This window comes from Oncorhynchus kisutch, linkage group LG26 (genome assembly GCF_002021735.2).
Source record: "Oncorhynchus kisutch isolate 150728-3 linkage group LG26, Okis_V2, whole genome shotgun sequence".
Lineage (NCBI taxonomy): Eukaryota > Metazoa > Chordata > Actinopteri > Salmoniformes > Salmonidae > Oncorhynchus > Oncorhynchus kisutch.
In genome coordinates, this window is record NC_034199.2 from 37,616,309 (window position 1) to 37,642,971 (window position 26,663).

The window sequence follows — 26,663 nt, forward strand, 5'->3', positions numbered from 1 at the left end:
AAAACCAAAGTTGCTCCCCTGCCAAATACAAACATGCCATGTATGTGTAGCTCAAATATCTATGTAAATCATGCATTGATAGAAGTCAATGATAGAATTGTGTGAAAATGTTTGATCCATGTCATCAAGTTGTGATTCAGCCCTCAGTTGAGAACATGTACCCACAATGCTGGAAACCAGCAGCTCTGACGAGTCATAGATAGTGACCTCCCTTGTCTCTCCCCTCATCTCATGTTTGAAAAAAGCTAGGTGTGCCCACAAGAGGATTGCTAAGATGATAGGTTGTACATGACTGGCAGACAGGTCAGGAGCCAACAGAAGCATGCTTTGCTTGAAACAGGTGCTTCCCTCAGAACATGTGGAACATAGACACTCCTCTTTACCGGCCCTTGGCATTGGGGACGTTTTGGGCATTTGTAGGCATGTGGGTACTTTTGCATAAGTAACTATGAAAATGTTGTAAATATTAAAATGTTGATAGTTGGTTTAACATACTGTAGTACCTTTGTTAAAGGTATACAAAAAGAAATTGAAGAGTCATAAATTCATTTTAAAACAGTGTTTTTTACACTGCTGCTCACTTTTATTATCTATGCATAATCACTTTACCCCTACATACATGTACAAATTACCTCAATTACCTCAACTAACCTGTATTACCTCAACTAACCTGTAACCCGCACATTGATTTGGTACCGGTACCCCCTGTATATAGCCTCATTATTGTTATTTTATAGTCACTTTTTTTTAACTTCAATTTATTTAGTCAATATTTTCTTAACTCTATTATCTCAAACTGGGCTTGTAAGTAAGCATTCACGGTAAGTCCGCGCTAGTGACAAATAAACATGTATTTGGTTTGAGATTCTGAAGTACAGTATAGCATTTGTCCCCCCAAAAATAAAAAAAAAATAAAAAAAATAGGACTGCTATTAAAACAGACATGACAGGGACTCATTTCAGAATGCCATTCCTGAAATCGAAGACCATTTGGCCTCAAATACATATAAAACTACACGTGTGCATCTAAATTAGCCTCAAAATTGCTTTTAAGGCAGAAAGTTCTCATTTGTCCCCCCTTTTGACTGTACATAATAATGCTTTCCCGTCTGTGGTGACAAACAGTGGGAGCAACCATTGCATAGCATACAGCTGACTCATGTGTTTCATACAATGGAACCAGAGATTCTTTGGATGTCACATCAAGTATAAAACAGGCTGCAGACCGGCATAGCTATAGCATCGCTCAAAATAACCATAAACATGCAGGGAAAGGTGAGTTAATATTGTTCTTTGCAGTTTAGAGGTCATGTGATCTGATTATTACTGTATATACAGTAATGCAGTGGTTTTATAGAAACATATACATTAAGTAACACTATACAAAGATCAGCATTGCTTGCTGTTTGGGGTTTTAGGCTGAGTTTCTGTACAGCACTTTGTGACATCGGCTGATGTTAAAAGGGCTTCATAAATACATTTGATTGATTTGATTGAATAATGCAGTCCAGTGTAAAGCATTGTATTATAACCACCAATTAAAGGAAAGTTCTACACAGTTCTGAACACATTCTGGTCACATTTTCTTCTGGCTAATTGCAAGAGTATTTGTTTTCAGATCATCTTCTACGAGGACAAGAACTTCCAGGGTCGTTCCTATGAGACCAGCCAGGACTGCCCTGAGCTGACCTCCCACCTGAGCAGGTGCAACTCCTGCAGGGTTGAGAGCGGCTGCTTCATGGCCTACGATCGCAACAACTACATGGGAAACCAGTACTTCATGCGAAGGGGCGAGTACCCTGACTACCAGCGTATGATGGGTTTCGATGACTGCATCAAGTCCTGCCGTAACATCCCCATGGTATGAAGCACCATGATACATCACAGATTCCAACACAGTGTAATGTTTATAATAAACTAATCCCATATACAAAATGTATCTTAACAGCACAGAGGAAACTACAAGATGAGGATCTACGAGAGGGAGAACTTCGGAGGTCAGATGCACGAGATGAGCGAGGACTGTGACTCCATCCAGGAGCGTTACCGTATGTCTGACTGCCAGTCCTGCAACGTGATGGATGGCCACTGGCTGATGTACGAGCAGCCCCATTACAAAGGCAGGCAGATGTACATGAGGCCTGGAGAGTACAGAAACCTCAGAGAGATGCAGGGTTACAATGGAATGAAGTTCAGTTCCATTAGAAGGATCACCGACTCCTGTTAAATTATCAGGCCCACCTGTTCAGTGAAACGGTTGACTTTTAAATAAATAAAAAGTTTTTTTTTCTTATTTAATATCGTCTTTTGTCTTGTTCTGCAAAAATCCACAGAGGCCCAACACAACACAATTTTACCAGTCCAGTCGTGTCCTGCTTTGTCCTGATTCAAACACTTTCCATAAGTGGTTGAAACTACATTGATCCTATACTCCTTTTGCCCTTGAATAAAATCATCACATTTTGCAAGGCACGCCAATGCATCACTCTACTACTGGAGCCCAATGTAAAACTAGAGACCCATGATTAGATACAAAACAAAGAGTAGGAGAAAGTGTTGGAAGTCGTAATAGAACTATCAATGCATAGCTTTTACCTAATGGATGTAGCTAATAATGTATATTTTATACCATTTTTAGTTGCATTTCCTTCCAATTTCCTATTTAAAAAGGTAAAATGAACCAGTCAGTGTCTGACCCAAAACATGAACCTGTAGGGACAGACAACACTGAACACAGTATGATATATGAGTGTTTCTGAGAAATGGCGCTGGTGGGCCAGTAACCGAAAGGTCGTTGGTTTGAATCCCCGAGCCGACTAGGTGAAAAATCTGTCAATGTGCCCTTGAGCAAGGCACTTAACCCTAATTGCTCCTGTAAGTCACTCTGGATAAGAGTTTTTTCACTGATTAAATAATATGGTAACTATATAATTGTTTTTAATGGTTAAATAGTAGTGTGTTTACGTGCCATCAAATATTACCATGCTCTAGAGCCAAACCTACCAAAACATTTAGAAATGGAGGGTATACACTTCTTCCCTTTCGTGTTTGTTTCATTTGAATTTTCTTATGTTAATGCTCAATATACCGCTTAATAAATGCTTATTATATTTAAAACACACCTAAATAGATGGACCTGGATTTTTCCACATTTCACACCTCTTTTCTGGGTTGAACTTTTCCTGTTCTCCTGTATCTTGCACACACAACTTTGTGTTTGCAAAACTATTGTCAGATAGTAGTTATTAAATGAGTTAGATATGGAAATGATCAGGCACATCAAATTACTCTGTTTTCTATGTGTGAACATTTACCAGTCAGCATGCTGAAATACTGAAACAAAACGTCAAACTCCCTACTCCCATGTCACAAAATATACATTCCCTCAAACAAGACCAAGCTAGAACTTAACTTGAGTTTTGGGTTTGAATGAACTCCAATTTGTCCACCTGGGGTCTGACCTCTCCCTTTCCCAGTTGGTTACCCAAGTACCTACCTTGCAGACTCTGTTAAGATGCTTGAGGTGGTCTTCCAAGGTATGTCTATAAATGGCAATGCTATCCAGATACAGTTGCAGTTGGAAGTTTACATACACCTTAGCCAAATACATTTAAACTCAGTTTTTCACAATTCCGGACATTTAATCCTAGTAAAAAATGCCCTGTTTTAGGTCAGTTAGGACACCACTTTATTTTAAGAATGTGAAATGTCAGAATAATAGTAGAGAATTATTTATTTGACATTTTTTTCCTTTCCTCACATTCCCAGTGGGTCAGAAGTTTACATACACTCAATTAGTATTAGCATTGCCTTTAAATTGGCTTTGAATTGGCATTGCCTTTAAATGGTTTAACTTGGGTCAAATGTTTCAGGTAGCATTCCACAAGCTTCCCACAATAAGTTGGGTGAATTTTGGCCCATTCCTCCTGACAGAGCAGGTGTAACTGAGTTAGGTTTGTAGGCCTCCTTGCTCGCACACGCTTTTTCAGTTCTGCCCACAAATTTTCTATGGGATTGAGGTCAGGTCTTTGTGATGGCCACTTCAATACCTTGACTTTGTTGCCATTTTGCCACAACTTTTGAAGTATGCTTGGGGTCATTGTCCCGACCCATTTGCGACCAAGCTTTAACTTCCTGACTCATGTCTTGAGATGTTGCTTCAATGTCTGTTAATATTGTCAGAAAAGGCCAAACGCCTATTAATAATAGCATTTATGGGCATCATTATGTGCCAGGCAGTTACGAAATGTTAAATTGGTACTGAATTATTCCCCTAAAAATGATTCCATGTCAGTGTAAAATGTTATATACAGTGCCTTCAGAAAGTATTCACACCCCTTAACCTCTTCCACATTTTGTTGTGTTACAGCCTGAATTTAAAATGTATTCAATTTAGATTTTTGTTACTGGCCTACACGCAATACCCCATAATGTCAAAGTGGAATTTTTTTATTTTAATTTGTACAAAGGAATTCAAAATTAAAAGCTGAAATGACTTGAGTCAATAAGTATTTAACCCCTTTGTTATGGCAAGTCTAAATAAGTTCAACAGGAAAAATTGCTTAACATGTCACATAATAAGTTGCATGGACTCACTCCGTGTGCAAAACTTGTGTTTAAATAGATGTTTTAATGAATACCTCATCTCTGTACCCTACACATACAATTATCTGTAAGGTCCCTCAGTTGAGTAGTACATTTCAACTACAGATTCAACCAAAAAGACCTGGTACGTTTTCCAATTCCTCCCAAAGGGCACCTATTGGTAGACCGGTTTAAAAAAGCATACATTAAATATCCCTTTGAGCATGGTGAAGTTATTAATTACACTTTGGATTGTGTATCAACACACCCAGTCACTACAACTATATGGGCATCCTTCCTAACTCAGTTGCCGGAGAAGAAGGAAAATTATGACTTTAAAACAGTTTGAGTTTAATGGCTAAGATAGAAGAAAACTGAGGATGGATCAACAACGTCGTAGTTACTCCACAATAATAACCTAATTAACAGAGGGAAAATGCATCCTGTTTGCAACAAGACGCTAAAGTAATTCTGCAAAAAAATGTGGCAAAACAATACATTGTTTGTCCTGAATACAAAGTGTTATGTTTGGGGAAAATCCAATACAACATATTACTGAGTACCACTCTCCATATTTTCAAGAATTGTAGTGGCTGCATCATGTTATGGGTATGGTTGTAATCGTTAAGGACTGGGGAGTTTTTCAGGGATAAAAAATCAACTGAATGGTGCTAAGCACAGGCAAAATCCTAGAGGAAAATCTGGTTCAGTCTGCTTTCCACCAGACACTGGGGGTTGAATTCACCTTTCAGTAGGACAATAACCTGAAACACAAGGCCAAATCTATACGTGAGTTGCTTACCAAGAAGGCAGTGAATATTCCTTAGTGGCAGAGTTACAGTTTTGACTTAAATCTCCTTAAAAATCTATGGCAAGAACTGAAAATGGTTGTCTAGCAATGATCAACAACCAATTTGACAGAGCTTGAAGAGTTATGAAAAGAATAATGGGCAAATGTTGCTCAATCCAGGTGTGGAATTCTCTTAGAGACTTACCCAGAAAGACTCACAGCTGTAATTGCTGCCAAAGGTGCTTCTGAAAAGTATTGACTCGGTGTGTGATATTAAATTAGATATTTCTATATTTCATTTTTCAATAAATCTGCAAAGAAATCTCAAAACATGTTTTCACATTTGTCGTTTTAGGGTATTGTGTTTAGAAAAAATATATATTTAAACCATTTTAAATTCAGGATGTAGCCCAACAAAATGTGGAAAAAGTCAAGGGGTATGAATACTGTCTGAAGGCACTTAGTAATCATATAGTTGCTACTGCTCCACTTTACTAACCTCTACTAGAATGTTCTTGGATTCCAGATATACAATTTCACAATTTATGAATTGTTTGCCTACAGTTTTGCTGGAGGAAGGAAAATCCCAACAACCAATCTAATTACATTGGGAACATTCATATATTCATTTTCATCCACATTAATTCACACTGGGCAAGACCAGCTAATATGAAATCATGTTTTTCAGTCATGTGTTATATTTTTTCCAATAGACTGATGTTTGAATCATGATGCTTCCATTTTTTGTGTTTTTCTTTAAATAAAAGATTGGAATAGTAATACCCATGAACAAATGTCAGTTAACTTAGTGGAATATCTCTGAAAAGTCTCGATATGAAGAGTTCCCCGTCCTACTGTTATTCAACAGAAACAATAAAGGCATGGGCTCTCCTCACAAATGCACCCAGCTGGAAATAATGACCCTTTAATAATGACCCTTCAAAGGCCACTTTGTACTGTACAGGGAGGGGGGCCTCTATGCCATGTTGCTCTGTCAGGGGTTTGAACAATGGAGCCACATATTCTTTATTGGTCGGCTCAGGTATAAAAGCGATAGGGGGGACATACAGAAACGTGTGCAATCCTGAGACCAACACAGTAACCGCAACCATGTCTACGGGCAAGGTGTGTGGAGCTTTGATGAAACTGGGCATTTAAGCAGCAGTTTTTCAAATTTGTTTAAAACCATCAATGAATTGTACTGTACTGTTAGAACTACATCTATTTTTAATAAATTGTGGTTTTGTTGTGTGTTTTTAGATCATCTTCTACGAGGACAGGAACTTCCAGGGTCGTTCCTATGAGACCTCCAGCGACTGCCCTGAGCTGACCTCCTACCTGAGCAGGTGCAACTCCTGCAGAGTTGAGAGCGGCTGCTTCATGGTGTACGATCGTTCCAACTTCCAGGGCAACCAGTACTTTGTGAGGAGGGGAGAGTATGGTGACTACCAGCGTATGGGCATGTCTGACTGCATCAGATCCTGCCGTAACATCCCCATGGTAAATATATTAAACCTGTTCATTTTGACTCCCATAGGCCACATGTACAACTCCAGCAAAAGCAATGTGATGGTATATTTGCAATGATTTGGTAAAACACTTTTCCCATATCCATTTACAGCACAGAGGAAAGTTCAGGATGAGGATTTACGAGAAGGAGAACTTTGGAGGTCAGATGCACGAGCTGAGCGACGACTGTGAGTCCATGACCGATCGTTTCCGCATGAACGACATGCAGTCCTGCAACGTGATGGACGGCCACTGGCTGATGTACGAGCAGCCCCACTTCAGAGGCAGGCAGATGTACATGAGGCCTGGAGAGTACAGGAACATGAGAGAGTTGAGCATGCAAATGGGCTCCAACACTGGGAGGTTCAACAGCATGAGGCGTATTTTGGATTCTTGTTATTAAATTCACCAATGACTAAAATTATGAGTATAAATAAAATCACCTAACTTTTAAACGAAAGTGTGTTTAATTTTGATTTGAGTCCTTGGTTTGAGGTAAAGGGGCATTCAGAAGAGACATCTGCATTTTCGTATGGTTAGTTTCCCCATAGAAGTGCAATGGGAGCAGAAATGTCAGTCTATTTCATAACTGATGTGGAATTAATTAATGGTATTAGAACATGTTCAGAAATCTCAATCTGTTAAAACCACTGATCAGTATACATGGTTAATGTGGAAGTAAATGATAAAGTACTGTCTATTCTAGTAGTAAGTAGATATTCTATTGGAAATACTTTGTATTACAGCTCCTGTTTCAGCTGCAATAGAAGCAACAACACGACACAACTGTAACACAACTCTTATTATTCATACTGTGAAGGATAGAAAATGAATTGTGGATATTTGTTGTGAATACATCTTGTGTGGATGTTTAAACTGCAATCTGCAGTTGCATACATTTTTGGACATTTAAATGAATGATATATACCCATTGGTTCATGAAGAATATATATTATAAATGCCCCATCAGAACCCAACAATATAAGCTTGTTTTAACTCCTCTGTAAATGTAAACAAACACTGTATAGCCAATACATGGTTAAAAATATACTGTTTATATCATATCATATCATGCATATCATATCATCATGGGGCGGCAGGAAGCCTAGTGGTTGGAGCGTTGTGCCAGTAACCGAAAGGTTGCTGGATTGAATCCCTGAGCTGACAAGGTAAAAAAAAATATATATATATATTGTTCTGCCCCTGAACAAGGCAGTTAACCCACTGTAGGCAGTCATTGTAAATACGAATTTGCTCTTAACTGACTTGCCTCGTTAAATTAAAAAAATAAAAACGTACTGTTGATATCAGTGGATACATTTTTCAAGCCCATTCCCTCAGCTGTTTACCAAAGCAGATTGCCCCTTTAAACAGCTATGAAACATTCTTGATTATTTATTGAGGTGAAGTCTTATTGTAATTAACACCTCCAAAACTGTACCATTTATGCTCCACAAATACTGCCATCCTTACACACATACTGCCACTTAGAAAAGTCACAGGAACCCAGGAGAGGGCAGCACACAGTATAACAGCAGAGTGCTGGATTTTGGACAGAGATGACGGGTCAATAAAAATGATTCAGTTGAATGATTGTATCTCAAATATGATGAGTTTATAGGCTAAACCATTCGATGCAATCCTTATAGATGTTAGACTCATCCAAAGACTGGGATGCTATTATGATTTCTAAATAATAAATTATATTTTATATACATATAATTTATTTTATATTTTATATCACATACAATTTGAATATCATAATGTATATGTAGATATACATAATGCATAATGTAGATCTGCATAATGTAGATATGTATAATGTCAATAAGCATAATGTAGATATGTTTACATTTCTAATAAACAAAGTGTTGACTAATACTAAATAACATGTAAAAAATAGGCCAATTAGATGTAATGAATAACAAACACATTGTTTATATACAGTACCATGTCATGATGCATTTTAGTTGTGTGCATTAGGAAGCAGAGAGCTCAGATATCAACTGCTACAGAAACATTTAAATAATGCTTATCTAGCTAGAATAAAGCTGTCAACCATCACAAGATCTGGCATTGCCTAATAGCCTGGGGAATCTGGCCTAGGTTCTGCAGCTGTAGTCACTACATGTATGTTTCCTTACCTTGAAAGCAAAATACTCTTTTGGCTTCTTTTGTAGTCATAGACATTAATATTTGAATACAAAAAAAAGTGGGACCGCAATCTCTCTCAATTGTATTTTTAACATCCAACTACCTTGATACCAACTTGTGATTGTCTATCAGCTGACAGAGTTGTTGCAGAGAGGAATCACAAGGTGTCGTGGAAGCAGTTTGCTATTTGAATATGTGAGTAGTGCCCATGATGGTACACTGTACTGTTGAACAGTTTGTCCTGTTCCAATTCACAGTCATTCAGGTTTCATTACGCACTTCTGGAAATGACTGGAGAATCGGGAAGCAGCCATTCATTACAGTCAAAATTAGTCCCAATGTAAATATTCAAGGTCGCTCTCCTGCTGGCCGCTAGAGTCACTCTCCTGCTGGCCGCTAGAGTCACTCTCCTGTTGCCTATAGTGTAAAATTCTATCAATACAGTCATCACATGACCTGGGTTGTTGGCCACACCAGCAGCCCCTCACTTGGCTGTGGATCAACTGAGACCAGAGGTGGCACGAGCACAAGTTGACTGGACATATTCCAAAACCTCACCCCTGAAACAGTACGGAAACCACCAGGCAAGGGTAGTCAAATATGTCCTTTTCTTATAATCCATCATATTTTTATTATATTTTGCAGTGTGTTTGAAATGTTAATGGATTATATTTGTATGTAGCTAGAGATTCAGAAAGTAGTACATGTCAAACAATAATGGTGATATTTGTGCACATCTGATCATATTTTACATTCACTCCAGTGAAAGGTGAATCACATAAATCAATTCATGTGTATCTGTGAGAGCTTACGTTTAAAGATCAAATAAATGCTTGATAAATCAGTTTTGCGTTGGGTACTCTGTCATCAGCTTTGGGTTGGGTATTCTGTCATCAGCTTTGGGTTGGGTATTCTGTCATCAGCTTTGGGTTTGGGTATTCTGTCATCAGCTTTGGGTTGGGTATTCTGTCATCAGCTTTGGGTTGGGTATTCTGTCATTCGTTCTTTAAGTTACTAGATCTTGTTTTGCCACTGATAAACACATGTCTATTACATGAGGGGTTAATTAGCACCATTGAAGCCTTTGTGTACGGAACAAAAAGGTCATTCACCCTGCTGACAAAGAAAAACAACTATCTTTTGTAGTTTGGCAGCCGTACTGTCTTTTCAAAAAGGCTGACATCTAAAGTTAATTGATCAACATATCAATGTCTCTATTCCTAGAGGGTATAAAAAGGGCCATGGTTCGCCTAGTCAGTGTTGCAGTGTGACCAAATTTAGCCAACACAATGGGAAAGGTAAGGATTGTTGTTTCGCTGCACATATTCTGTCGCGTCGCACGTTCTTGTTCACTGTTTGTCTGACAGAACACAGAACAATGAACACCTGCGAGAGATCCTTTACGTTCAACTGAATGGGGTTGTTTTACCAGCCATACAAATGTTATTTCCATTGTTCATACAGATGTAGGATCTTAATTTGACCTACATTGTCACGGCAAAATAATCCTGCAGCAACAGGTTTTGAACATTTAGTCCATAATGTAGCTTAATTGGTGGTTAAGCTATTAGCTGGCAAAAAGTAGGCTACATAAAAAGTGCCATACTGTTAATATAACCATGTGTTAGTGTGGATTTGCAGAGAATTTATGTAAATCACAAAGCTTGGTGCTTGAAAATTCTCAGCAACAAAAGAATGATAAAATGAAGATCCTACATCTGTAAGCATGTTTACTTCCATTACTATTTTTAGATCATCTTCTACGAGGACAAGAACTTCCAGGGTCGCTCCTATGAGTGCACCGTCGACTGTGCCGACCTGCACATCCAGCCGCTGTAACTCCATCCAAGTGGAGAGCGGTAGCTGGATGGTCTATGAGCGGCCAAACTACATGGGCTACCAATACTTTCTGAGAAGGGGAGAGTATCCCGACTACCAGCGCTGGATGGGCTTTAATGATTGTGTGAAATCCTGCCACATGATTCCTCAAGTGAGCCCATATTCCTCTTTCCTGGTATACAAGTTAACCCACCATTGATGTAGGTAGTAATAAACATGGTAAATAAAAATGAAACTTAATAGTAAAGAAACTGAATGAACGTAGCTGTCTTCTCTTCCTTGTCCTCAGAATCAGGGAGCTCACAAGATGAGAATCTACGAGCGCTCTGACTTTGGCGGTCAGATGTTGGAGTTTGCCGATGACCTCCCCTCCCTCTATGATCGATTCCAGTACAATGATATCCACTCCTGCAATGTTATGGAGGGGTATTGGCTCTTCTATGAGCATCCCAACTACAGAGGCAGGCATTACCTCCTGAGGCCTGGCGAGTACAGGAGATACAGTGACTGGGGAGCCATCAATTCAAGGATTGGTTCAATCAGACGTGCTGTTGCTCACCCAAACTGACAGGCAATACATCATCAACATGAAACTGAGCCTAACATTTAAATTAAATAAAGTTAGGTCCACCTGCAATCCTATTGTGTTCTATAGTGTTCACGCAATAAGTATGAAAACATGTTACCTATTGTCCCTATAACCTAGTACACACCATGAAAGGTTTCAACACATTTGTTGAATCGAGGCATTTAATAGTTTTACGTCTTATTCTGTCATTTTGAGAGAAAACTGATGGTCATATTCATCGTCCAAATACAAAATTATAGTCAATAAAATAATGGTTTCAATTTTCAAGCTATTTATCCAAAGACGTAAGAATGTTTACCTCACTCTCCTAAAATATTTTTACTTCCAAAGTAAAACCAAAAAAACATAATTTGAGATCAGAATTTTAACACCCACCGAAATAGTGTCAAACCAACACTTTTCAAAAGGTTGATGAACTAACCCCCCAAGAGCGTTGTGTCCCTAACACCATGGGGGTGTTGAAAATTCGGACTTAAAATGAACACTTTATTGGAGCTGATGCTGTTACACTTTCTCAGTGTTGGGTAATTAGCACTTTATTAGAGCTGATGCTGTTACACTTTCTCAGTGTTGGGTAATTAGCACTGTATTAGAGCTGATGCTGTTACACTTTCTCAGTGTTGGGTAATTAACACTGTATTGGAGCTGATGCTGTTACACTTTCTCAGTGTTGGGTAATTAGCACTTTATTAGAGCTGATGCTGTTACACTTTCTCAGTGTTGGGTAATTAGCACTGTATTGGAGCTGATGCTGTTACACTTTCTCAGTGTTGGGTAATTAGCACTGTATTAGAGCTGATGCTGTTACACTTTCTCAGTGTTGGGTAATTAACACCTGTGGTCTTGCAGTAACTTGTTGGTTGTTTTTTTTAACACTGTAGGGTTGCACATTTGTTGCGCAACAGCAACTCTCAATACCTCAATGTGAGTGACGGAGAGAACACAAAGACTCATTCAATAAAAATGTGTACATCAAGCACAATTCTGCACAACATAACAGTTAAAACAGTTTAGGAAACTGAATTTGTTTCTGGATACTGTATAAAAAAACGGTATATTCCCAACTGTATAACTACCTCTACACAATATTATCTCTATTTCTAAAAATTATTTCTCTATTTGGTTCTTCATCATCATAAACCACACTCTGTCAACTAGACTGGCTTGATAAGTAACCTTGCCAGAGACCTGAACACTTGCTTTAGCTCCCCTAGCTAATGCCAAGGTATTATCTCAGCAAGCTTAAACTGTGGAGATTGGTAACCAGTCGGTCGTAACCAGTCGGTCGCAACCAGTCGGTCGCTAACACACATGACACTAGAACTGTTCTGAGCACATTTTCCTTCTTGGTCTTCAACCTCCCTCTATTCCCATTTTGAAATGAACATAAATACGTCGATATCTCACACTAGTTTTCCAGACAATCCGCAACCCAACACGTTTTATTACTCTAAATAGACTTGAGAACTTGGTTGTAATTTGAGGACATGTTCTCAACTGGTTTATTGTATTTATTGTATCTATTTTATTGTATTTTTATTTTTTATTGTATTTATTTTATTGTATTTTTATTTTTTATTGTATAGCCTACTAATCAGACCAATATCTATTTGTGCAGTTAGATGACAAATCAAAGTTTAATTTGATGTTCCTGCTGTTCTCTTTGGCCAGAATCTTAACAGAATCTTAATCTGATCTCAATTCACAATTTACACAAGTCTGAGTTTAGCACATGGTCCTGAGGTTAGGATTTAGGCCTTCGTGTATGCTGTCCCTTAGTAACATAAATATGGTATGCTATTTCTTTGATATGCAGACTAGCTACATCCACAGTTGTGGGCCTTGAGTTGAGACATAAAGGCATCATCCTCCCATGTGATGTGTGCCATAAGCACTCTGGGTAATTAGGTACTCCTCATAGGAATATTTGAGTCCCTTTAGAATTGTATGGAACGTAACAGTGTCTGGTCTAGTGGTAGAGCTACCCATTCCAGACCAGGCATACCCACTGGAAACAGGGTTACGAATCCCGAAGTTCTCATCTGTCATGTATGTCTCCCACTGTCGATACACAATATATTAACCAAAATAAAAATATATGTATTTAAAGAATTACATGGAATGTAATTAATTAAGGCGTTTTCCAGTTGTCTCCATTAACATGTTCTTAAGGTGTACTTAAAGGGATTTAATAAGGGGCAATAATTAGTTTATAAAATGTGAACTAATAGTTTATAGAGCAGATAAATAAACAGTTATAACACATATGTTTGAAATTATGTGATTGTTATTTTGGCGCGTGCGAAAGAGTGATCTCATGTATGATTGCAATGTTATTGAGTACTACTGAAATGAATACCAGTGCAGCCATGCAAGCTCAGGCAACCAGCTAAAAGACAAGCACATTATTTCAACCATTCTACTTTAATTATCTATGAACTAAATAACTAATAACCCCCTAACTAATAATCATTATAACTTATAACCCCCTTCTTTAAATCATTTTTAGTGTACCTTAAAGTCTTTAAAAACGCCACAAAAGCATTCAGGTATGACCTGAAACTTGGAGTGCAGCTTGCACAATGTAAAAGAGTTGCACCATACTACTTACAGCACGTTTTCATGTAATCACTGTGGTAAAATTTACCAGACACTCTTATCCAGAGCGACTTACACGAGCAATTAGGGTTAAACACCTTGCTCAAGGGCACATTGACAGATTTGTCAACTAGTCGGCTCGGGGATTCAAACCAGCGACCTTTCAGTTAATGGCTCAATGCTCTTAACCACTAGGCTACCTGTCACCTATTTACAAAGCTTCAGTGATGTTAAATATGGTGTGCAATTTGTTTTGACTGAAGCTGAATACCAGTAGATGAAAATCAGACAGACAATTTAGTTATGAAAGATCTTCAATTATTTTATTACCTTGAACAATTAAATACATTTAATTGCACATATCATTGATACGCCTCATGCTCATGAACTTCATGCCACTCACACCCATCTCTCTGAAGCTCCTGTACTCTCCAGGCCTCATGTACATCTGCCTGCCTCTGAAGTGGGGCTGCTCGTACATCAGCCAGTGGCCGTCCATCACGTTGCAGGACTGGCAGTCGGACATACGGTAACGCTCCTGGATGGAGTCACAGTCGTCCATCATCTCGTGCATCTGACCTCCGAAGTTCTCCCTCTCATAAATCCTCATCCTGAAGGATCCTCTGTGCTGTAATGCATTTATTTATTTATTTACATTAATTTAGGATGTTTATGTTCTTTGAAAGTTGTTCAGCCTAAAATAGGAAATTGCACAATAATGTATAAACGTGAGATAAGGTGTCTTACCTGGGGGATCATTCTACAGGACCGGATGTTGTCAAACATCATGCCCATGCTTATCATGCGCTGCATGTCAGGGTACTCTCCCCTCCTCATGAAGAACTGCTGGCCCATGAAGCTGGCGCGCTCGTACGCCATGAAGCAGCCGCTCTCCACTCTGCAGGACTGGCAGCGGGACATGTAGGAGGAAATGTCGGGGCAGTCGCTCATGCACTCATAGGAGCGGCCCTGGAAGTTCCTGTCCTCGTAGAAGGTAATCTATAGGAAAAGGGGGGACATATTTGTTTTGTTCCTGAAATGGCATAAAGCATGTACTGTACAGTCATTTTATTTTTAGACACGGGTAATGTTGGATTACTGATTCCTGTAACACATAGCTAATGTTTCTGTAATATTTCTGTAATATTATATTTACAGAATATAGGATGTACATTTCACTATTATAAAACTGTAGCCTACATGTAGCTACTGCGAGTCTGCTCAGATTACCTTGCCCATGTTGGTGGTTGGTGGTTGACAGTAGATCAGCTTGTACTTCTACCATCACTCTGTGGTAATTTTATACAGAAACCAGAGGGCCAACGTTTGTTGTTATTCAAATGTCCAAAGCTGATGATTGAGCAGTATGACGGCTTTTGCTGATCAGGGCCTATGAATTGTAACAAAGGTGTTCATCCATACATTTCTGGCAGGGATGACCTGTGTTGTCGGTTACATTATAAGCATCACTTTTGTGTATCAGTAAGGATGTTCTTTGCATTCATTGTGGTCTGGTAATGGAGGACGTACAGTAGAGAACCTGAGATGAGGTTGATTTACAGTACACATCCCTGTTGAACAGATAGAGACCAATATTACAGCTACTTTTCCAGTTATAGTGAAAAAATAAGCAATTTTATGATGTCCTCAATCTAGTAGTGTATACTGGTCATGTTTGGACATCACTTTTATAATGATTTCATGTCCTTGAAATAATAATTTTATAACATGCAACTATAGATTCTTATTGATAACTGAGTGGAAAGGTAGCCTAGCGGTTAGAGTGTTGGTCCAGTATACGAAGGTAGTTGGTTTGAAAACCTGACCTGACATGGTGAGAAATCTGTCGAAGTGCACATGAGCATCGGGGCTTTCTTGCTATGGTTGACCCTATAAAACAACACACTCACTACACATATCTGATGTACGGGACAATGTTTTTCTGAAAGGAAATGATTGTTTCACCTGCCTGTAAATTGTATTTGTCATTTATCCACTGGATAGTGTGCTGATAAATGTTTGTGAAATTAATTGAATAATTGTTGTTTAATGAATTGCATATTATAATTGGTTCTGATGGGTGATTGGTTTACAATGTCACCTTCAAGACACAAGTGCATGTACTTCCTTCAGTTCAAAAAGATGCCGGGGACTGATAGGGGCTGGTGTATATGTGACAATTGCATAGGGAGTATGCACGTACTTTTACAATTGACTTACTTATTTCTCTCATGTCACTTTCATTTTATACAATATACTGTATGTAGCGATGCACATATGTCATTTTCTACAATATACTGTATGTAGCGATGCACGTATGTCATTTTCTACAATATACTGTATGTAGCGATGCACGTATGTCATTTTCTACAATATACTGTATGTAGCGATGCACGTATGTCATTTCTATTCATCTCACAATTAATTCATTACTGATTACTAAAGTGATATAATGCTGATTTCTGATTTTGCTGAGACCAGAATGAATGTTTTTTTATCTTGCAATTTCCTCATATAATTGTTTGAATATTTGCCAAACCCTTCTACATCAAACATTTCAGTCCACTAGGGTTGACGTATCATGGTTATTACCCTATTCCCCTCGCACCACTCAATAATGGTTAAGAATTAATATCATATTATTTAGTTCTGATTGAGGTAATAAGTAAATTACCAAGTAGCATGAGCCTCGGCTAATGGGAGCCGGATCGGCTCATAGGAGCATTAGCTAATCCTGTTTCTGTAGAATGAGGCAGCTTGATGTACAAGTACACCTCCTGGACAGGACCCTAGTCTGTTGCAATCTCTTTACTGCTGAGTGCCAAGCAGAGATGCATAGGGTCCAGTCTTTGGTATTACTTGCCCAGTAATCACAAGTTGGATGATTGAAGTGATAGCTCAACTCATGTTGATGGTAATTATGGTCTTTATTTTTTGTTTTGTCTTTTAATACATAACTGCGTATTGTTTAAGGTGATTGTATATATGTCCCTAAATGTGTGGTTTTCTTTATATGTGAAAATATATTTTTGGGGTCGTTGGGGGGCGATTTGGGTCAGAGGAATTCGGTGAATTTCTTATTTGGGTCTTGAGCTGTAAAAGTTTAAGAAGACATTCCTTAGACAGTCACGTATGGTAGCTAAGGCCATTTGATTTCAGCCTCCGAAAGTCTAGTAGCCATAGTATTTTTTACAACTTTCTGGCACTGAAAGCTGAAAACAGTGACCTCCAGATGAGTGGTGTATGTTTTCAGGTTTGAATGCAGTATGTGCCATAGTAAGTACTCTAATTTCAGTTTTTAATGCAGTAAGTGCCATAGTAAGTACTCTAATTTCAGTTTTTAATGCAGTACGTGCCATAGTAAGTACTCTTATTGGTCAATATATGAGATACTGGATGCAAGGCCTTAACAAAGTGGTAGTTGATAATTGTTCGTACAAGTAATGACATGGCCTTTATTGAATCATTCTTGTTAGTGTCATTTTATACCAACTTAAAACCACATAAATACAGTGAACATTTAATGAATATTAGTTATTTCAATAATGAAAATGTAAACAAGTCAGAGATCATTCGTACACAAAGGGGTTAAAAATTCAACCATTTTAATAACTAAGCATGTATTTACAGCAAGTGCTTGAGCAGGATGGCTAAAAGTCAGTGACCCGTCTGAAAGAGCCTACAATGGCGCAGGTGGCGCACCATTCACGGTATCTCCTGTACTCTCCGGTTCTCAGGAAGTACTGTCGACCCCGGTAGTTGGGATACTCGTAGAAGATCCAGAAGCCATTCATGATATTACAGGAGTAGATGTGGCGGTGGTGGAAACGATCAGACACACAGGGACAGTCATCCATGAATTCCATCATGTGACCACTGAAATCGGCCTTCTCGTAGATTCGCATCCTATATGAACCCCGGTACTGTGGAGCAAAAGAAAGAGCAATCAAAATGGCATCCAGTTGACACCGTACAGAGAGTAGATGGATAATACAATGGCAAGGTGGCATTAAATATCAAAATCCATTTCCTAGATAGTTCTAGGAAGCTCATGAATCTAAATCATAAAACAGAGATGATGTAATAAAGATAAATAAATGATGTTCTTATCCTTGCTCCAACTCTCTTGTCTTGACAATAATTTTCAGGTACCTTCCTATGTCTCAGTAAGACATCCATACCCAGTCAGAACTTACCATTGGAATCATACGACATGATCGGATACAGCTGCTGAAGCCCATCCAACGCTGGTAATCAGTATACTCTCCCCTCCTCATGTAATACTGGTGACCCATGTAGTTGGGGCGTTCATAGATCATAAAACAGCCACTATCCACCCTGATGGAGTTACAGCGGCTGAAGTAGGAGTGCAGGTCTGTGCAGTCATTGCTGCACTCATAACTACGACCTTGGAAGTTCCTGTCCTCGTAAAATGTAATCTGCAAATCAAGAAATTCCAATGATAAATTTCACTTTGGGCTGATATAGGTGGGGTGGGACCCACTATACAGCATATACTGAGCACATTATATAGCAGACAAGGGAGTAAAATGGTCAGAGTTTACAGTTCAATAGCACAGGGAAAAAGTCCTACCTTGCCCATGGTCTCCGTTGGAGAGATTCCACATGTTTTCAGAGCTTTTTATACTACCTCTTGACAAACAAAGTATTGTTATTCAAATGCTCACATAGTTATAATTCAGGGTACTGGCACATGTTTTCCTTTTTGTTGGAGAACAACATTGGGTGAGAAATATGGATTTGTATTTGAAAAAACAGGATAAATAATTACTGGTTTGATGTTTTGACATGCATAGACAAAGGAAAAGACTAGTATGGTATCCACACGTCCAATAGACAATAGGTACAGAACAATATGGAACAGCCCTTTAGCATTAAATATGGTGCGTAACACTAGAGGTAGCCATTCAGGTCCTTGCTATCGTGGATCCTTGGGACGTCCCAACCCTGACTTTACCCCACTGAAGTTGACATTTAAAATGGTTGAGGTAGGGATTAAGGTTAGTGTTAGGTAAGGGTTAAGGTTATGGTGAGGGTAAGGGTTAAGTTTAGGGTTCAGGGTAGGTACGTCCCAAGGATTCTGTATTGCACTAGCCTAGCCATTCACTATGCAATCTCATTTGCATTCTCAACCCATTTTATGCAAATGAGTACAGTCCGAAAAATGACATCCTGCTTGCAACACATGGAGTATTTACAGTACGTGATGTGTCAACATCCAATGTGTCATAGGCTACTTACTGAACATTAATCACAGCACCAACATGATTACGAACACATTTTACTACAACTACATTATTACCCACCACCACCACCTTTACTATTACTAGTGCACCTCTGCTCGCTGAAGTCAGAAGAATTCAAGTGAGTTTTACATTTTTTTGCCACATTCTAGCCTTTCTTCACTATCCATACCATAACTTACCATATCCACTGCCAAGGACAGTCCAAAACATCTTCCTTATTGGCCTGCTGAGCTAACGCTGTTCCCATGACCATCCTTGACTAATTACAGTTTGCTTTTACATGGTTAACAAACAATTTGTTTGTGTCATCCCTTTATCCCCAGAAATGCCAATCACCTCTGTGTTTACATGTTTTGCATAAACGTTAACAATGGCATTGTGCTGGAAAGCAGAATGTAATTTCATGACCATTACATGGCTCTCTAGTTAACAGTAGTTGGCTATGCTGTAGGCCTATATCAATAACAGCCAAGAAATGAAGCAAAGGTTGATATAAAATAGTTTTTTTTATAACAGGCCATTCGATCATAGAATGTACTAATTATACATCGTTAAGTGTACATGATACTGGACAATATAGAAACATTTGAGTTATTTTGGCAGGCTGATGGAAAGGTTACTGAAAATGTACCCCATAACACTTTTAAAAATTTTCAAATAGTACCTGTGAAGTCCCGATCAAAAACATCAAAAGCCATTTAATTATTCCTAAATGCTCATTGTTGTTCCATAGAAGGACTGCGAGTTCTACGGTGAAATCAGTATATGTTAGAACCTCGTAGTTCACAACTTTAAAAAAAACTGTTGTTTAATGGGAATGCGGAGTTAAGGATAGAATATAAAATTATGTCGGACTTTAGGCTAAACCCAGTGGCCAAAGATGGATGAAATGGCGTCATTGAAGTAGTTATAATTTAGTTAGGAAGGGTCCAGTTGTACCTCACCTCACAAGCCAAAGAAACTAGAAGAATGCCTAATTATTGGCCATGTTTTGTTGTCGCCTGTAGTTAGTTAATCTGCCCATAACGAACTCATTCATAGACTGGGTTCTTGCACTGAACAAAGAAGTACTTTTTTCCATCTTCTTTCCATCTCACTTCCTGAAGGCTGCCAGGACATTGCATTTTAGTCATTTAGCAGACGTTCTTATCCAGAGCAACTTACAGGAGTAATTAAGAATAATAATTTATTACATTTGTAAAGCAGTTTTCATCATAAAGAATCATCTCAAAGTGCATAAAAGAAAAAAGAAAATAAATCGTTTTTTTTTTTTACACAATTAAACAAACTGACACAAAGAACCCAGCTGACGCTAGGACAACAAGGAGCACAGCTCTCAACACAAAGCCTTCCTAAAGAGAAAGGTCTTTAGGCCCGTTTTAAAGGAGCCCAGAGTCAGTGGTGCCCTCAGGTGGTCTGAGAGGGCATTCCAGAAGCTCTGAGCGGTCAAGCTGAATGTCCGATCCCTCAAGGAGCAGAGCTTGGTCCTGGGAGCGTGGAGGAGCAGGGCTTGGTCCTGGGAGCGTGGAGGAGCAGGGCTTGGTCCTGGGAGCGTGGAGGAGCAGGGCTTGGTCCTGGGAGCGTGGAGGAGCAGGCTACTGCTTGACCTGAGGTTGGGGTTATGAAGGAAGAGCAGTTCTTTGAGATAAGGAGTGGCATTGCCATGAAAACACTGGAAAGTCTTCAGGAGGTTTTTGAATTGAATCTGGAATGAGAAAGGGAGCCTGTGCAGAGATGCCAGGAAGGTGGGGATGTGATGGTATTTCCGCACTCTCATCAGGATCCTGGCAACCAATTCGGGTTAAGTTCATTGCTCAAGGGTACATCAACATATTTTTCACCTAGTCGGCTTAGGGATTCAAACCAGTGATCTTTCAGTTACTGGCCCAATGCTCTTAACCACTAGGCTACCTGTAGCCCGGATGCCTGTACATAAATGATCGTGTGACCTATACAGTATTTATCTTATACATTACTTTTGGAACTTCTTCATGAGCATTGTTGAATGTTAAGATCTGTCATGTCTTGACCCACATCTTATTGATTTATTAATTGACTGTGAAACAAGATTACATTACTTTTGGAACTTCTACATGAACATTGTTGAATGTTAGGATCTGTCATGTCTTGTCTTACCCCACATCTTATTGATTTATTACTTGGCTTTATGTTAGGGCTAAAAAGTGTGTCAATATGTGGTACCGCTACAAAGACTATAAGTGGAGCAGAGAGTCAGTTTGGTTTATTGGCATGCTAAGGAGTTCTCAAGATAACTCACATTAGGTAGTCGCTTGATGAAGACAAAATGCAGGGTAAGAAATATTGTCCTTATAAATATTGAGATATTGCCTTATAGTAAACTCAGCATTTGCTCATTAACTCAGATATTGCTCATTAACTCAGATATTGCTCATTAACTCAGATATTGCTCATTAATTAAACTCAGCATTTGCTCATTAACTCAGATATTGCTCATTAAACTCAGATATTGCTCATTAACTCAGATATTGCTCATTAACTCAGATATTGCTCATTAAACTCAGCATTTGCTCATTAACTCAGATATTGCTCATTAACTCAGCATTTGCTCATTAACTCAGATATTGCTCATTAAACTCAGCATCTAACCAGAGAATGATCTGGTTCCTTCATATTGTTTTAATTTCCTTGGTTATGTTACAGTATATCCTTATTATGAATTATGATATATCTTTATCTTATTTGATAAGTGCATTCTTGAAAATAAGCTGCATTCATATATCATTAAATATGCCATGTAAGTATGATCGTAAGAACAAATCTACTTTATAAAAATCAGATTCTCATCTTTCAGCAATAGCAGTTACAGAGAAAGCAAAGGTAGTGATTAACATATATCTACATTCTGGTCTGTACAATTAGCATTAATATTCATATTTAATATGTATATTAATAAATAATAATTGTATTCCAGTAGGCCAATGTGACTGCAACTATGAATGTGAATGTAGGATTTACAGGTGCACTCACCGTTATTGATGTGATGCCTCAAATTCACTACGTTCTCCAGTCAGAACTACTGCATAGAGTCTACTTCTTTTAGCATCATGGTATGGATAAATTCAACCGCAATACATGAACAGCTGGCTAATCCCTTATGGGCCCCAAAACAGGGAGAGAGCGGCTCACGCTTTGTCTGCTTGCATTCTTTTGCCAATAAATACATTTTTCTCACATATAATGTGGGGTTTAGTGATCAATCTGTACTTTTTGACATGAGTTATCAGAACAAACAAATATTCTAGTAATGATTAGGTGTTTTGATATCCAACATGGAACATAAATGGTTGTGGTGCTGTAATTATTTGTGTAGGATTTAGATATCTAGAGCCTACTGTAGAACAAGATCAATTATATATCTCCAAATGCTCTACCAATAAACGTATTTAGACTGCGTAAAGAGATTTATTGAAATCAGAAAACTTTGTGTGAATTGTCACCAGTGAGGGACTCAAGCAATGGGATTGAGTTTTGAGAATATACCAATCTCAATGAAAAGATGAGAAGAAACAGAACAGGTTTTTGATTACGAATCAAAGTTTATTGTGGACAGAGTGACAGTTGATAGTTTAAAATGGCGCTGTGGTTTAGTTGAAGTCGGTGATCCTTCTGAGGGAGCCGATCTTGGGGCTCTGACCTCCCCAGTCGCTGAATCTCCTGTACTCACCGGGCCTCACATAGTACTGCCTTCCCTTGTAGTTGGGCTGGTCGTACATCAGCCAGTGGCCGTCCATCACATTGCAGGAGTTGATGTCGGACATACGGAAACGGTCCTGGACATTGGGGCAGTCGTCGCTCAGCTCGTTCATCTGGCCGCCCATGTCAGGACGATCGTACATTCTCATTTTGTAGTTGCCGCGGTGCTGTAACGGGATCAAACAGGTGTTACATAGTCATTACATAGTTATTACATAGTTACTACATGGTTACTGCATAGTTATTACATAGTTGCTACATGGTTACTGCATCGTTATTAAATTGTTACTACATAGTTATTACATAGTTATTACATAGTTACTACATAGTTATTACATAGTTACTACATGGTTACTGAATAGTTATTACATAGTCATTACATAGTTACATGGTCATTACATAGATATTATATGGTTTCTGTATACTCAATTTGTATATTTCTTACATTTAATTAAATATAATGGTACATTTAGAGGTACATGTTGCTGAGGCTTTAGTTGAAATTTAGATGTATGTTATATTCAACAAATTTATGACATGTTATATGCAGGTAGCTCATATACGCACATCCTAGTCTATCAAAATGAATCAATAAAATACATGTTCAATATAATTGCAGTATTCAAATGTATATCTGGTTATGACTTTGGCTCTACTATAAAGAATAGAAAATGTATGCCAGATATTTAAATCATTCAGTGAAAAACGATGACTTTCCTTCAGCTTAGTGTGTTGTGAAAAGGGTTATGAAATGTAATGTTTCAAATGATATATAACTGGAAGACGAGCTGCTGCCTTGGCAACTGTACAACTGTAGATGCATTTCAAACCTTGTTACTCACCATGGGGATCATACGGCAGGACCTGATGCAGTCGTTGATGCCAATCATTCGCTGGTTATCGGGGTACTCTCCCCTCCTCACGAAGTACTGGTTTCCCATGTAGTTAGGGCGCTCGTAGACCATGAAGCAGCCGCTCTCCACCCTGAGGGAGTTGCAGCGGTTGAAGTAGGAGTGCAGGTCGGCACAGTCGCTGTTACACTCATGAGAGCGACCCTGGAAGTTCCTGTCCTCGTAGAAGATTATCTGCAAACAATCACATCACAGAATATCATTATCTCTAAAATGACAGGACTACTAAACTGCATGAGATCTGTCTGCTAAACTGGTTGTATTATCTGCTCTATTTGTAGAAACTGTGCATGTAAAACTAAGGGGAAATTAATGAAATATTGTAAAATATCATTGTAAAATTGTTTAGATTTCATCTGAAAAGTTGTAAAACCATGGACTTCTATCTTACCTTTCCCATAGTCATGTTGGCGGTGGATGGGGGTGACAGCTCAGTGCTCAATGTCCCTCAGTTCAGCACTGTCTTTTATTTAAAAAAATAACACACACAGGGCAGCTGTGTGATTGCACAGCATAAAGTATTGTCATTCAAATATATCCCTCAGTCATGGTGATGATGTTTCAATGGTGGGGGTCTGTTGATGTATGAATGGCCGTGTGTAACCAGTTATTGTTCTATCCCTCATGTTCATCACAATTCCCCCGAAAACACTACTGTATACCAGTCTGATACACTCACTGCACTGCATCAGCAAAACCTGTCTACGCCATATTCATTATACAGACGTCGTCAGCTACAGTACATGTTAGAGAGCCAATACACGGGCCACGAAATTAACAAATAATACTATTTGTATGAACTTAGCCTAGTTTATGCATCTTTGTAGAATAAACACATGGTAATTATCAATTTACAGTAGCATAAAGGGTTCTCCTCTAATTTAATTTTCACTTTCTCAATCCTTTTACGTTTGTGTTTTATACCAAGAACAGGAAATGAGATGATCCATTTATGTGCAGTGAGGGTGGGGTATACAATCTCTTAACTTGAGTGATTGTATCACTCAAATGATAGCAAGATGGCTTTATGATTTTGTATATCCTATCACTGAGCCTGATGTCCGGGGTGAATATTCAAAGAGTTATTGTCCCACCATGAGTCCTGGCTAGCCGCAGAGGAGCTGGCCACAACGTTCAATTAATTGAGAGCAGGGTATGTTCAGTAGTACATGATTGATTGAATGGAACCCATTATAGCACTCTTTCTGACCCATTTTCTGATTCTCCTGCACTCAAAGAAAAAAGGGTGCTATCTAGAACCTAAAAGGATTCTTCGGCTATCCCCGTAGGAGAACCCTTTGAAGAACCCTTTTTGGTTCCAGGTAGAACCCTTTGGGTTCAATGTAAAACCCTTTCCACAGATGTTTCTACATGGAATCCAAAATGGTTCCACCTGGAACCAGAAAGGGTTCTCCAAAGGGTTCTCCTGTGGGGATAGCTGAAGAACCCTTTTGGAACCCTTTTTTCTAAGAGTGTGTAACCGCAGGTATTATAGGGTACCCCCTTCTCCGGTAGTTTGAGTGGTTGTAGAACAGCAAGTTTCCTCCTTTCACATTGCAAGAGAAAAAGTTGTTGATGTGGAAACGATCCTTTATGCTCGGACAGTCGTTCACCAGATCCATCATCTGCCCACAATACTCTAGTCTCTCATAGAGTCAGTCGCATGTTGTAGGATCCAGGCACCTGCTATTGATTAGAGGTGAAAAAAGCTGCTATAATCGTACAATCTTAGAACTTCTATCTTTATCTGATAATCAGAGGACCATTACAAATCTTTACACCTCCACTCCTGCTCACACACACCTGCACCAACGTATAAAAAAATGTACTTCAAAAACAAAAATCAGCAACTAGGCAAGTCAGTTAAGAACACATTTTTATTTACAATGACGGCCTAGGAACAGCCTTGTTCAGGGGCAGAATGACAGATTTTTACCTTGTCAGCTCAGGGATTCGATCTAGCAACTTTTCAATTACTGGCCCAACGCTTTAACCACTAGGCTACCTGCCACCCCTAATTAACATTCAATCATAGGAATAAAACAATTATTAATTAATTTAGCAATTATCTTCTAATAGCATCTTAACCCAGAATTCCACAACTGGTACAGATGTAGGATCTTAATTTGATCACAGTTGTTACAAAGAATTTTCCTGCACAGCAGGAAATGCTAACTTATAGTTTAAAAAGGTTTCTAAAGTTTATAATTTCCACTGTGAAATTCCAGACTTGATTTGCCTTGACGAAAAATGTATCAACCCCTAAAAATGTAACTTCCTGTTGCTCCAGGATTATTTTCCTGCTGTAGCAAACTGGCTCAAATTAAGATCCTACATCTGTATAATTGGCATAACTCTCACACCAGATTAGAATGCTCCAAGTTTACTTTTTGAGAGTGAAATATACAGAGTATACTATACATCTATAGTACCAGTCAGAAGTTTGGACACACCTACTCATTCAAGGGTTTTTCTTTTTTTTTACTATTTTCTACATTGTTGAAGACAGTAAAATGATGAAATAACACATATGGAATCATGCACAGTAGTAACCAAAGAATTGTTAAAAAAATCAAAATATATTTTACATTTGAGATTCTTCAAAGTAGCTGCCTGATGACAGCTTTGCACACTCTTGGCATTTGTGTTATTTTATAGTTTTGATGTCTTCACTATTATTCTATAAT

General features: G+C 38.6%; 5 protein-coding genes and 1 pseudogene across 5 annotated transcripts; 3 read left to right on the top strand and 3 right to left on the bottom strand.

The window, feature by feature from the left end:
• Positions 1 to 1,159: 1,159 nt before the first annotated feature.
• On the top strand, positions 1,160 to 2,298 carry LOC109870987 (gamma-crystallin M3-like). Its single transcript, XM_020461720.2, has 3 exons — positions 1,160 to 1,275; positions 1,619 to 1,861; positions 1,949 to 2,298. Exons 1-3 carry the CDS (start codon positions 1,264 to 1,266, stop codon positions 2,225 to 2,227), a joined length of 534 nt encoding a protein of 177 aa, XP_020317309.1. The 5' UTR covers positions 1,160 to 1,263; the 3' UTR covers positions 2,228 to 2,298.
• A 4,091-nt stretch (positions 2,299 to 6,389) lies between these two features.
• LOC109870986 (gamma-crystallin M3-like) lies at positions 6,390 to 7,343 on the top strand. Its single transcript, XM_020461719.2, has 3 exons — positions 6,390 to 6,499; positions 6,635 to 6,874; positions 6,996 to 7,343. The coding sequence occupies exons 1-3, from the start codon at positions 6,485 to 6,487 to the stop codon at positions 7,284 to 7,286; spliced, it is 546 nt and encodes a 181-aa protein (XP_020317308.1). The 5' UTR covers positions 6,390 to 6,484; the 3' UTR covers positions 7,287 to 7,343.
• Positions 7,344 to 10,326: 2,983 nt separating this feature from the next.
• On the top strand, positions 10,327 to 11,518 carry LOC109870747 (gamma-crystallin S-1-like; annotated as a pseudogene).
• Positions 11,519 to 14,364: 2,846 nt separating this feature from the next.
• On the bottom strand, positions 14,365 to 15,373 carry LOC109871178 (gamma-crystallin M1-like). The gene is made up of 3 exons (XM_020462002.2): positions 15,294 to 15,373; positions 14,811 to 15,062; positions 14,365 to 14,691 (listed from the first exon to the last, which is right to left on the bottom strand). The coding sequence occupies exons 1-3, from the start codon at positions 15,300 to 15,302 to the stop codon at positions 14,413 to 14,415; spliced, it is 540 nt and encodes a 179-aa protein (XP_020317591.1). The 5' UTR covers positions 15,303 to 15,373; the 3' UTR covers positions 14,365 to 14,412.
• A 2,278-nt stretch (positions 15,374 to 17,651) lies between these two features.
• Positions 17,652 to 18,716, bottom strand: LOC109870652 (gamma-crystallin M2-like). Its single transcript, XM_020461237.2, has 3 exons — positions 18,658 to 18,716; positions 18,260 to 18,502; positions 17,652 to 17,986 (listed from the first exon to the last, which is right to left on the bottom strand). The coding sequence occupies exons 1-3, from the start codon at positions 18,664 to 18,666 to the stop codon at positions 17,714 to 17,716; spliced, it is 525 nt and encodes a 174-aa protein (XP_020316826.1). The 5' UTR covers positions 18,667 to 18,716; the 3' UTR covers positions 17,652 to 17,713.
• Positions 18,717 to 22,884: 4,168 nt separating this feature from the next.
• On the bottom strand, positions 22,885 to 24,501 carry LOC109871414 (gamma-crystallin M2-like). Its single transcript, XM_020462289.2, has 3 exons — positions 24,368 to 24,501; positions 23,908 to 24,150; positions 22,885 to 23,232 (listed from the first exon to the last, which is right to left on the bottom strand). Exons 1-3 carry the CDS (start codon positions 24,380 to 24,382, stop codon positions 22,957 to 22,959), a joined length of 534 nt encoding a protein of 177 aa, XP_020317878.1. The 5' UTR covers positions 24,383 to 24,501; the 3' UTR covers positions 22,885 to 22,956.
• Positions 24,502 to 26,663: the final 2,162 nt, after the last annotated feature.

Coding starts and splice junctions, on each gene's coding strand:
- LOC109870987 (XM_020461720.2), top strand. Junction 1,862..1,948: donor CCTGCCGTAACATCCCCATG/GTATGAAGCACC, acceptor GTATCTTAACAG/CACAGAGGAAACTACAAGAT.
- LOC109870986 (XM_020461719.2), top strand. Junction 6,875..6,995: donor CCTGCCGTAACATCCCCATG/GTAAATATATTA, acceptor ATCCATTTACAG/CACAGAGGAAAGTTCAGGAT.
- LOC109871178 (XM_020462002.2), bottom strand. Junction 14,692..14,810: donor CCTGTAGAATGATCCCCCAG/GTAAGACACCTT, acceptor AATGCATTACAG/CACAGAGGATCCTTCAGGAT.
- LOC109870652 (XM_020461237.2), bottom strand. Junction 17,987..18,259: donor CATGTCGTATGATTCCAATG/GTAAGTTCTGAC, acceptor TTTGCTCCACAG/TACCGGGGTTCATATAGGAT.
- LOC109871414 (XM_020462289.2), bottom strand. Junction 23,233..23,907: donor CCTGCCGTATGATCCCCATG/GTGAGTAACAAG, acceptor ATCCCGTTACAG/CACCGCGGCAACTACAAAAT.